This window comes from Abrus precatorius, unplaced genomic scaffold (assembly GCF_003935025.1).
Source record: "Abrus precatorius isolate BTA unplaced genomic scaffold, Abrus_2018 Scaffold3, whole genome shotgun sequence".
NCBI lineage: Eukaryota > Viridiplantae > Streptophyta > Magnoliopsida > Fabales > Fabaceae > Abrus > Abrus precatorius.
This window is the reverse complement of record NW_020874373.1, coordinates 1,902,826-1,914,726: the sequence shown is the minus strand read 5'-3', so window position 1 is coordinate 1,914,726 and position 11,901 is coordinate 1,902,826. Positions and strand designations below refer to the sequence as shown.

General features: G+C 30.3%; 2 protein-coding genes and 1 non-coding gene across 4 annotated transcripts; all 3 read right to left on the bottom strand.

The window, feature by feature from the left end:
* Positions 1–143: 143 nt before the first annotated feature.
* Positions 144–3,426, bottom strand: LOC113861953 (ACT domain-containing protein ACR10-like). Of its 2 annotated transcripts, XM_027495078.1 has the most exons (7): positions 3,081–3,344; positions 2,670–2,888; positions 2,372–2,477; positions 1,766–1,959; positions 1,623–1,669; positions 1,049–1,333; positions 240–648 (listed from the first exon to the last, which is right to left on the bottom strand). In XM_027495078.1, exons 1-7 carry the CDS (start codon positions 3,232–3,234, stop codon positions 511–513), a joined length of 1,143 nt encoding a protein of 380 aa, XP_027350879.1. In that variant the 5' UTR covers positions 3,235–3,344; the 3' UTR covers positions 240–510. The 2 variants fall into 2 exon arrangements, with proteins under 2 accessions (XP_027350878.1, XP_027350879.1); XM_027495077.1 differs by having other exon boundaries at positions 144–648; positions 1,623–1,959; positions 3,081–3,426.
* Positions 3,427–7,529: 4,103 nt separating this feature from the next.
* Positions 7,530–7,603, bottom strand: TRNAI-AAU. Its single transcript has one exon. It is a non-coding gene; the product is annotated as a tRNA-Ile (tRNA).
* A 1,091-nt stretch (positions 7,604–8,694) lies between these two features.
* Positions 8,695–10,804, bottom strand: LOC113863264 (dual specificity phosphatase Cdc25). Its single transcript, XM_027496788.1, has 3 exons — positions 10,672–10,804; positions 10,466–10,604; positions 8,695–9,089 (listed from the first exon to the last, which is right to left on the bottom strand). The coding sequence occupies exons 1-3, from the start codon at positions 10,752–10,754 to the stop codon at positions 8,925–8,927; spliced, it is 387 nt and encodes a 128-aa protein (XP_027352589.1). The 5' UTR covers positions 10,755–10,804; the 3' UTR covers positions 8,695–8,924.
* Between the last annotated feature and the right edge of the window lie 1,097 nt (positions 10,805–11,901).

Here is an 11,901-nt window from a genome sequence, read left to right as displayed (position 1 = left end):
GAATTAATTTTAAGTCATTAAATATGATTAAAACGCATGCATTAATTAATATGAACCACACACTTTTATTGGAACATATTTTTTCTTTAAAAAAGAATATAAATTAATTTTATAAATTTAAAACAAACAAGACCGAAATTTATATGCTAAAGACGGAAGCAAAGTATAACTTGGGCATAGAGCCTACCAAAAAAGATCCATATACATATACACATTATAAAATAACTAAATATAACTTTATAACATTTCATTTTCATTTATAAAATACTCTAAACAATACGCCTTCCTTTCTCTGTTTTTTAAATACTTGCTAGTTGCTACTGCCCTTCTTTCTACACACTAAGTTAAAATTACAAAAAGCTCTAAAAAAGATATAGCGTGACATAGATCACTATTTGCACAATATACATTTCATAATTACAACAAGTTACATTTATACGATAGCCATGTTATCTATCTGTACACAGTTTCATACAGAAGGAACAGTGCCACCAAGGCACCAACCATGGATCACTCCCAACCCATCAACACTTTCCAAACTCCTTTCTCAATCTTGTTCCTTGGGACACATGAACCCTCCCCTTCATCAAGCAAGATTCTATAAACTTCCCATTCGCGATCTCCAATCACATGCCTTCCAACTTCGGCCTGTTGAAACAATCAGTCAGAAAATTGACATGATGTAAACCATCATTCTCAGTCTACTTTTATGCTTCCTTCTGTTCCATTTAATTTTGTTAACATACTTCTATAAATCGGTAAGTGGGAACAGTAGTGAAAATTCATATTGAGCTAGTTTCCTAGGCGAGGGAATATTATTGGGTGTTCGAGGACCACGTGGTTCTAGCCACTCATATTGCATCATGTGTATAAATTTTATAATTTAGAAAAAAAAACTGAATATGTATCGCAGTTTGTGTGGCTGTGACCACATGGTCCGGACCACAGAAAAAGGGAGACTATGACTTCGCTAAGAAATTAGAGTGTGCAGTGAAAATTTTAAACTATGCAGTAGGAAATAGCAGAGAGCAATCAGATCAGTAAGTACCGAAAAGATGCAAGGGCCAAGAATTTTGAGAGCAAGAGTAATATCATGAAAAACAAGAGGCCGTCCTTTGCCAGATAACTCCACAGGGTTAGCAACTAGCAGCTCTGTATCAGGACCCCTGCTTACAACAGCTACTCTGAGAGGACGAAGTAGTTCCATCCTAAGGCGTGACGACAAAGACTTTTGCTTGCTTGGGTCAACTATCTTTTTCCCATCTGCTTGCATGATGAACAAGTCAATCTCACATTTTCCTCTAGGTTTTGCTGAGAATCGTCCATAAGAAATCTGTTTAAATGACAAATTAGGTTATGTTTTAGGCTACTAGATAAGATGAATGAGAAAGTAAAGGCATTCCATTATTTCAAGTTACTTGGAACAACAAAGAGAAACACCGCATTTGGACGAAACTTCATGATGCAGTATTCACATACAAAACCCATCACATTTAATACTTAGAAGTGTATAGGCTTATCAATTCTTTCTGCCGTCTACCTTCCACACACTATTCAATTCATAGCAGCCTAAAACCATGATTCAAATATAGTGTTATTCAGATCATAAATTGCTGCTGTACCTGGATATTGTACTCCTTCAGAGTTCTCATGATGTCATAAAGAAGACCTTTGTGATCTTGGCATATAATTTGGACAAGCGTGTGAGCAGGACTCAGCAAGTTGTCCATCACAATAGAAACAGAATCTGATAAGAAAGTCCCACCTGGAACTGAATCAGGCAATTCCATATCAAAGACATCTTCTGTAATTTCACTTGGAAGGAATGAAGATGCTTGAGAACAAGCAGCGATGTCTGGTTCAACCATTTCAATTTCAATGGTAATTAAGTGATCCCCCAAAACAGCTGTTAAATGTTTGATTGTGTCATCCCTTCCCTTCTTCGTATGTAGAAGTTCCCTGATTACAAATACAAAATTTAGCAGCAGATTATTTAGCTGGTAAAAATGAGAAGGAATTGTCATCAAATGCAGATGAGGTAAATCAGCACATTAATCTTCATTCTCAGAAAGTGCATTTCAACTTTTATGAAAGACTCGCTACAGAAAAACCTTGGGGACATTAGTAGCTCATTAAAATGCATATGGATCCATGTTTATTTCAACGCTACTACTTATAGTTTCTGCATTTGATCCACTTTAATAGCTCCTTATTAGTCCCATTCAAGTGCCGTTAGTAATTATCATTAGAGTACAGCAATCCAAACACCAAATTCACAGCCTTATAAATAATTGAAATGAACTAGCAATTAGAGAGTATTAAATAACAACACAAGCTTGTTCTAAAAATTATATGTATAGAAATGAATAACCTGGTATCCGTGATGAAAAACAGATTCAACACTTTGCCATCAGGTGTAGTAGATACCTTCACTTTGTTTATGGTGAGCTCTAGCTCACAAAGAACCTCTGTAACATCTGTTCCAATAATAAAGACATTCAAATCAATATATCTAGAAAACAAGGCAAAATTCAAGCAGGAAGAGACTCCAGGGTAATAAACAATGACCTTTTAAAAAATTGGAAGTTGTTTTAGATTGCCAATTCAAAAACTAAAATAAAATAATCATTTAAAGTGGTAACACAAGAAAACTAGGACTAAAAAAATACCATGTAAAAGGCCTTTACGATCATGGCAACAAAATTTCAAAAGGAAAACATCGGGAGGCTTAGGAGGGAGCAAGTCAGAGCGGTAATAAGAAATTCCAGAAGCTGAGGAACAAGAAGGGCATGCCCCAATTAACCTATTCTTTAACAAACTCCACCTCGTATTGTGCTTCCCAACCACCCAGAAAACTATGTAGCACCATTTCCCGTCGGTGGACACATCTTCATTGCAAGAAAACAATGAAACAAACGAATCAGGCTGAACCACCCACATCTCAAGTTCACAGAAATAACAAAAATTAAAAAAAAAAAAAAAGATAAAAATTAGAATCAAAATTCCAAGGTAACCCCTTAACTCAACCCAAGTCGGGTGTCAGTGTGTGAGGAAAGAGAAAAGAGTTGGGTTATGGTCACCTCCTCGGAGAATGCTAAGACCAAAGAAGAGTATGATGCGACACAAATCAGAACCAAGACCGGTCTTGTCAGGGCAATTAACAGTTATGACGGTTGTTTCAGTTTCTTTCTCTGCCTCTCTGATAATCACTACGTCGTCCTGTAGTATGCCCATAATCTTCTTCTTCTTCTTCTTCTTGTTGAGGGGCAGTGCAACTTTCTTCAGTGTCGGTTTTAGCGAGAAGATGGGTATTTGCTAGAGCTGAGAGGTAGTGAGGAAGTGAATTATGACCAATCAAAGTTACACTCATCACCTTCCCACAGCGTTTATATTACACTCGCTAGCTAACAGCTATTTCCCTCCCCCAAGTCTCGCACTCAACTCCATTCGTTAATAAATTACACCAAATCTAGATAGTATCTAAACAATTTGTCGTTTTATCTTTCATTCAAATTATCCAAGTAAACAAACATGTTATTGATTCTTCAGACACTCATTTTAATCTACTTCTGTTTATTAAATATAAATCTTTATTTTTAAATAAAAATATTTTCAGAAATTATATTTTATTTCGTCATATCTTAAATTTATTTTATATTAAAATATTCATTTTAAAAATTATAGAATATTTTTTAACTTTTATTTTAATTTAATGATATATGTATACATATGATGATAATGTTTTAATTTAAAAATAATGGGCTTGTTATTTAACTATTTTTCTAAAAAAAATAATTTAATCAATATATAAAACAGGTAATTTATGTTTTAAAAACTTGAGCTTAATTTTAATTTATTGTTAATATTAAAAATATATTATCAAATAATTAAAATATCTAATAAATATAATTTTTAAATAATTGATAATTTTTGTTGATATTATAATTATAAAAGTATTTTTTGAATGCATATTCAAAAGTACACAGTAAAAAATATTTAAAAAAATATTAAAAATTATAATATTCAATATTATCAAGGTATTATAGTACGTTGTTGAATAAATGTTAAAAAATATTTCAAACATAATTATATTTTAAGTTTTTTGTTGATTAAAAATAATTCACAAATTAACCATAACTTTTTTACTTTAATTGTTTCCAGAAATTTGAAACATTTTATAAACGTAGCATTGAAAAAAAGGATTGGAAAGTAACATTGACAGAGACTTGATGGCTAATATATAGTATGACGTTGAATATAAACTAAGAATAGTAACTTGGTAACAGTAAACGCCGACTAACCAATAACAAACCACGTTTTTGCACGCAACCATTCCATTAACCAATTAATTTGAATTTTAATATAATATTCAAAATTTAATCTGAATCTAATTTATAAAGAAAAATTTATTTTATATATCACAATATTAAGTATGTATATTCATATATATAAATTCAAGTAAAATGTGGCTTCCTCGAAGTTTCTTAAGTTGAAAGGAGCCATCTCGTACACGCGCTGAGAGCATGCTAATATAAAATTATTAAAAAAAAGTTTAAACAATATTTAAGAGAATAATAATATTAATTAAATATTTGTAAATTAAAGGATTCTTCGAAGTGGATGAGTGAGGGAACGAAGACGACAAAGCATGATGTTTCGTACGAGTTTCCTCCCCAAACTGAAAGTGGATCCATGCTATGCTTATTTATATATAATCTTATCCACAATACATACAATGGAATCTACCTTTTCTTTTTCATATAAGCAAATGGAATCTACTCTTAATAATTACTTAATTAATTGCATACTTTTTCCCCTTACGATAATATATATTTTATTGTTTCTATTAAGATATTGGCTGTTTACAAACACACATGTGAAGAATAGCTCTAGATAAGTGGACTTCGATTGAACACTCACAAGACATAATAATTTTGACCCATAATTTAAAGACAGGTGTTAATAATTGTAGAAAGGGTGTTAATTAATAATTTTTAATATATTTTTTATTATAATGTTTAACACATTTTGAACATGATTTTTAATGAAAAAAAATCATATTTGCTGTTGTGTCTCTGTTGCCCTTTTACTTTTAATCAAATATGTTATATATTTTTAAACCTTCATGTTTTCGCTTAATAATTAAATTTTATTGAGATATATTTTAAGTAGGAAATGTTGCAAATTGAATTAAAAAAAACATGTTATATTTCTATCACTAGCTATATAAAAAACTTACATGTGGTGATATTTAAATACATAATTAACTAAATCAATTTCACGCATATAAAAGTAAATGAGCGTTATATTATTGCACCAACTATTTAAATTGTTTGCATTTGAATGTAAAGAAAATCTAAAAGCAAAAATTTAAGGAAAAAGAATCGTCTTCATCATTTGTCGTAGTCACAAAGGTGTTGTAATCAAATTTACAGTAAACCCATTTCCTTATAAAGATAATTTTTATATTATTATAAAAACATTTTTTTATATAATTTACTTTTTTATTTTATTTTATCTCCTCCCTTGTTTTGTTTCTATTCACTTCTTACTTAAAATAGTTGCTTTAGCTTGTTGTTATCTGAAACGTTATCCTTTGTCCACCCTAATTTGTTCAAAACAATATATTCTTATTTCAATTATTTTTTCATCATCTTAACAAAACTTAAATTATATGAACTTTTTTTAAAGTGAAAGAATATATAAAGTAAAATCTTATTTACTTTTAATTCAAAAAAAATATTTTATAAATATAACTAACTTGATATTAATAATAAATAAAATGTGGCTATGAACAAAACCATCCAAGTCATATATTGAATCTAACTGTTCACTCCTATTCTTGATCATATTCATGCCAATGTACTCTCCCAAATCCAGTCCCTTTCTTTAAGTAACTTATTGGTTATGGTGTTACAAAGTAGTGGCTACTTGCCAACACCAAGTCCATATTCAGTGTAATCAATCTCAAACCTTCCTTACCGATACACTGTTCTTATCTCTTACATACATTTTTTCCAAATCCCAAAGTTCAAATTTATTTTTCAATATTCTTTTTATCACGTATCTTATTTTCTCTCTTGTATCTCCCCTTTCTTTCACCCATGTCACACCCAAAAGTGAATATTAAAATATATTTTCCAAGATATTTTATTATAATATTCACTGTATAGCAATAAATTATGCATAGGTATAATATAAGGTAGATAAGGTCTTGTTTAAAAGTTTGAAATGTTTTTTTATTCAAAATATGCTAAAATATATATTTTTCAAATATGCATTAATTAGATTTTTAACAAAACAATTATTCTTTATTTAATAACTCAAGCACATGTAGTGTGCATGATTATTTCAATTGTTTTGATTTGACTTTCAATGCCAAATTCAATCTATAAATCTTGAAGTGGAGGAGTAATGCATAATTTAAATAAATAATTAAATATGTTTTTAAGAAAATAAGAGCTGGTGGAGATGGAGATAGGATGTCCAATGCAGAATGAATAATTATACATATTATTGTACAAATATTGAAGTATGCCTTGGCAGCCAAGTAAAGCAACCATGCCTAAAGATATAAATTAATCTAAACTAATTAGTCATGGACTCATAGTAGTTGGGTTGAGCATTGTAATAAGATATTAGAAAACTCAATCCAATGGAATTTGGAACTATGTTTCAGTCAAAGAAAAGTAGTAGTAGTATTTGAATCTAACATGTCAACAGAGTGGTGAAGAAGCTGGACTTGTTTCACTTTGTCTAAAGTTCATAAAAAATAAAGTGAAATTTAGTTTATTTCATTTTAAAATGTGGATAAACATACTAGTCCAAGCTATTCAACCCAACCATTGCAATTCTAACCACTCAAAATTCGTATTATATGAATTACTGTTTATTATTATTATTATATCTTTTTTTAACGAACAATTCTATATGGTATGAAAAAAATAATACCAATTTTAACGAAAGAAAGGATAATTACCAATCATATAAGCATAGTTGAATTTAATTATCAGAAAGAGAAATATTTTGACCAATTAAAATACTACGTTTTTATTCGTTATATTTCCTGTTCAAGTTTTTCGTACTAAAAAGTATTTTCCTTTTTGTATACAAAAATTCTAAAAGTATTTTTTTACCTATATAAAATTGTACATAATACAAAATTAATAAATAACAATTTTTTTATTAAAAATTAGAGTACTTAATACTATCAATTTTAGATATCCTACTTTGGGTTTGAAAAATATTTTCCAATCTTAAAATTCAAACTGAGATTTTCGAAATACAAGTGTATTTTACATAATAGTGTATACAAAAGTATAAAAGTAAATTCTTATAAAATAATAAGATATAAACACAAAGCATGGCTATTGACTTAATTGGCTCGTCATAAATTGCACCTATTATATTTATTTCACAAAAAGAGTTGTTTATGTTTTAGGAAGTATAGATTGTACCAAAGCGCTGATTCGAACCTGCGACTCTTTACACGAGAGAATTAAAAGAATAAGAAAAAATATAAAATATTTTGGCCCATGCAGGTCTCGAACCTGCGACCTTCGCGTTATTAGCACGACGCTCTAACCAACTGAGCTAATAGGCCAATTTATGATATTACTACAAAATATAATATATTATAAAATAATAATATTTGGTGATTTTGTATACTCTGATAGACTATCACTATCTTTCACTTTTGAATTTATTTACTTAAAATAATTTCCCCCTCAATATTATTCAATCAATATTCTAAGAATTGACACATTTATACCACTAAATTACCAATTTGAAAACATAATTGGCTTTCTGTTGTATTTAAGATGAATTTATGGTTTTTTATTTTTTGCAGTAACCTCACCTAATTTAATGTCCCAAAAAATTTTTAAACCTGAATATTCTACAACCGGTAATAAACAATATAACTTGTTGACTTTTTAATTTTACACAGTATGACAATATATTTATATTCATATGATTTGTTCCATAATATGTTATGTTGCCATTTGGTTGACATAATTTTAATCAAACTAGTTTAACAGTCCTTGCAAAGTACATTATTATATTTTAGAATAAATATATATGATTTAATAATTAAAGAACAACAATTTATATTTTTAAATAATTATATACCTAATAAAATTATTCTAAACAAAAATTTTAAAAAAATATTTTTGATTACACAACGGTAGATATAAGTTTTGATATATGATAATAGGATTGAGTCTTGGAATCTATTACGTAGCTGCTTTTTTTTTTTTTTTGTGTTGTCATTATATAGCTTGTTTAGGTAGCCTGAGTTTTCATTGTGTATTAGCATTAGAAACCCAAAGGAACACAAGCATCTGAGAAGCGCCCCCAAAATAGCACGAGATAAAGGAACATTAAGGGTTCTGAAGGCCGAAGACAAAGTAGTTAGGTATTATATGTACTTATGTAGCTTTGAAGATGTCCCTTTCAAGAAGCATGTCAAAGAGTAACAATGTTACACCTTGACGCCACAACCTTGAGATTCGTTGATATGGCTGTTGAGCGCATCCGTTTTCATTTTAGCAACCTCGTGAGAGACATAATTTTATCAGTTTCACAGAAATGCAAGCCTGCAAAATGCTTGTCTTCCCTAGAACTAGCTTGGGATACTTGTCAAAGCAGAACCCCTCAATCATACTGATCAAATTATGTTATGTAATACAGTAGGGAAGTTGAGAAAGAAAAAGAGTATCTTTGTTATTCTTGGCACTCTCCATTGAAGGATTTCTTACATAGTTAAGTGATGGACAAAACAGAAACAATGGTATTCATTATTCAGTTTACCCGTGATATATGTGGGGCTTTACATATGATATAATGATGTAATCATAGCCAACACTCTACTGTTTTTGTTTATAAATGAGTGCAAATATCACAAGACAATGCGCTCCACGCTCTCACTCTCCTTTGCAAGGAACATTAGTGCAGCGGCAAACAGGTCTACCAGAAGCTTCCCACCCGTTGAAGCCACGTTCCAAGACCATAATGTTCTTTATCCCGGTATCTTCCTTACGCTCCTCGAGATAATTGAAAAACTTCCTAGCACACGTTGGGCCACGAACCTACAAAATAGTTTATTCCACTTTCAGTTTAGAGAGATATGTTCTGGTTCATACAAAATGGGTGGTATAGGAAGACCTACGTTTCCCATTACAAAGAATTTCCCACGTCAAGTTGATTTTTATTAAGATACAACTACAAAGTTATAGATAAATGAGTTATGTCAAGCATATCCATTATATCTTGGAACCAACTCAAATGCAGAATATGAATGTAACATAAATTGAATTACAACCGTGTCAGGCATAGACATCACCAAGCACATTCTGAAAGGACACTAGCAACTGGAAGAAAAAAATAATCCAAGTAAATAAACATATGCACATAAGAAGCTGGTCAATCAATCATGTAGAACTTGATCTTCTACAACGACAAGATCATCCTAGGAACATGAATCAGACACAGATTATTAAATGTTGTACTTTGCCTAAGCAATGGAAGACAGTGAAAATGATTTTAAAAAAACAATATCAGCAAATTTGATTCGTTATTTTTCTTTCTTAAGTAAGTTCTTATCCTCACAAACAGCTGCAGGCAAAGCCTCAGGATTCCCTTTTAGTTTTCTTTTGGCCAACTTCCTCTCCTATTTTAAAACTCTTCTTTTGCATCAAGTTACTTTCTTTAGTTATGATTGCAAAGCCAACTAAAATAAAAGTTAACCTTTAAGGACAGACAGCTAAGACCTGCTAAAGAAAATTCCAAAGTGAAGAACAGGACCTTTTACCAAAAGGAGATGATCACGTATTCCTGACCAGAGAACTAGTGAAAATTTGGGTAAAACAGTGTCATATGATAAGGAGAGCTATATTTTGCCCCCTCCTATTTTCCATGGACAAAAAGTTTTTGCTCATATCACGACTGTCCAAGCATCTTGGTTTATAGGATAACTTGGGCCTATTTGAAAGAACTTATAAACAGCTTATGTCTCTCAGAAACTGCTTTTTTCAACTTATTTCAATAAATTTCTTAGCATAGCCTATCAAAATAAGTTGTTGTCAACTTATCTCAAAAAGGTTCATCATTAAATCTAAGTTACTGTCTTAAAAACAGCTTGTAAATAAGCAGCTATGCAAATGCAGCTCTAGTAGATTTGTGATTAATCTATGTCAAAAGTAAACTTTTAGCCTATGATACATGCAATAAAATGTGACAGAAGTTAAAGCTGTTAGAGAGAGGGACACGAATTTTCTTACATTTCTACCACACCCCTCTCTAAGGAACGAACCCTTTGGGCATGAAACATTGAAAATGCAAAGCCCTACTCTTCCCACGCTAAAATCGAATCTTACTAAGAATAATTGGCGTGGCAAGTACCAAATTGTTATCTAAGAAACAATATCGGGAATGAGTGGCTTAGAACTGGAAGAAGGGGAAGAACCTGACTTAGAGCGCAGTGGAAGACAAGGGTGTCTTTGCCTTGAACTGCCTGAAGAAGATTTGAGATGTTATCGGAGAAAGTGCCGCTCGCGTAATGAAGAGACCCCGAAATGTGTCCGTCGTAACTCCTCTCCTCGTCTCTTCAATAACAAAGTCAATTGTTGAAAGAAAAAATAGAAAATTGGCTGAATAGAAAAGCACTGTTACCTGACATCAACGATTGCGATGCTTGGATGGCGTCTCAGAGAGAGAAGCTGCGACCCTGTAATGTACGATATACTGCGAGCCATCTCTTTTCTACTCTTCTCTGCCCTTTCCCTTTTAGCGACAATTGGGGGAAGGCAGGAACAAGACAAGTGTGTCACTGACTCAAAAACATTTGGGGATGTTTATTTAGAGTTTAATTAATTTAAACTTTTTAAAAATATTTTTTAAAATTTAATCGTAGACATTTTTTTATTTTAAAAATGTATATTTATAAAAAAAATTAAAAAAACTATTGGTCAAATAAAATTATTTTTAACTTTTTAATCGATATATTTTTAACTTTTTTTATTAAATATTAATATTTTATTAAAGATAAACTATAAGTACATTTGATCATTTAATTAGTTACATATCTAAAGAAATTAACAATTCAAACAAGGGTTTAGGGTTTAGGAAAAGATATTATTAATCTAATTCACATTGAGCCTTCAAAGATCATGCTGTAAGCTACTTTAAAAAATAATACTTAATATAATTAAATATTTAATTAACATTTAATACATTATTATGGAGATAATATTATTCATCTAAAGTCAAATTATCATGCAAACCAAATCATTATAGCTCCCTTCCATTTTTTAAAAGTTGAATTTCACGCATACTCAATAACGTTTCATATAAATTTTTAGGTAAACATATACTAACACCAAAGTATTCAAATACCGTGCACCACATTCTTATAGAAGTATCACAATGTAAAAAAAAATGCAGCAACTCCTCATCTTTGTATCACAAAACTCACAAGTTTATGAAGAAATTGTCAATTCACTTTGGTTAAATTCCTTTTGTACTGTAATTACATTAAGTAATAGATGCCACACGAATACTTATTGCTTTTGGTTCATTGACCTTCCAAATTTTACATAATACTTGTCCTAGACACAACTCCAAACTACTACATGCAATAAATTAATTATGAATATAGCGATAAACAGATTGAACATTGTAATATTTGTTACCATCATACTTTCACATCAACATATTATTCAAAATTTCTCTCGTTCTCGTATTTTTCATAGTCTTACACAACAATTACTGTTATAAATATTTTTTCCATATAAATAATTAACTTCTCTAAAGAATTTTTAATATTCATTAATAAAAAAATATTAAATCTTGATGATATTTTAAAATTTGTTTAATAAAATTAACTGAAATTTTATAATTCAT

What these genes read in the sequence shown, in the direction of transcription:
- LOC113861953 (XM_027495077.1), bottom strand. Translation starts at nt 3,234, where the DNA reads ATGGGCATACTACAGGACGACGTAGTGATTATCAGAGAGGCAGAGAAA. An exon ending in TCGTAAAGGCCTTTTACATG is followed by an intron (nt 2,478 to 2,669) that starts GTATTTTTTTAG and finishes TTATTGGAACAG; the next exon opens with ATGTTACAGAGGTTCTTTGT. An exon ending in TTTTTCATCACGGATACCAG is followed by an intron (nt 1,960 to 2,371) that starts GTTATTCATTTC and finishes ATTTGTAATCAG; the next exon opens with GGAACTTCTACATACGAAGA.
- LOC113863264 (XM_027496788.1), bottom strand. Translation starts at nt 10,754, where the DNA reads ATGGCTCGCAGTATATCGTACATTACAGGGTCGCAGCTTCTCTCTCTG. An exon ending in ATCGCAATCGTTGATGTCAG is followed by an intron (nt 10,605 to 10,671) that starts GTAACAGTGCTT and finishes TTGTTATTGAAG; the next exon opens with AGACGAGGAGAGGAGTTACG. An exon ending in TCCACTGCGCTCTAAGTCAG is followed by an intron (nt 9,090 to 10,465) that starts GTTCTTCCCCTT and finishes ACTATTTTGTAG; the next exon opens with GTTCGTGGCCCAACGTGTGC.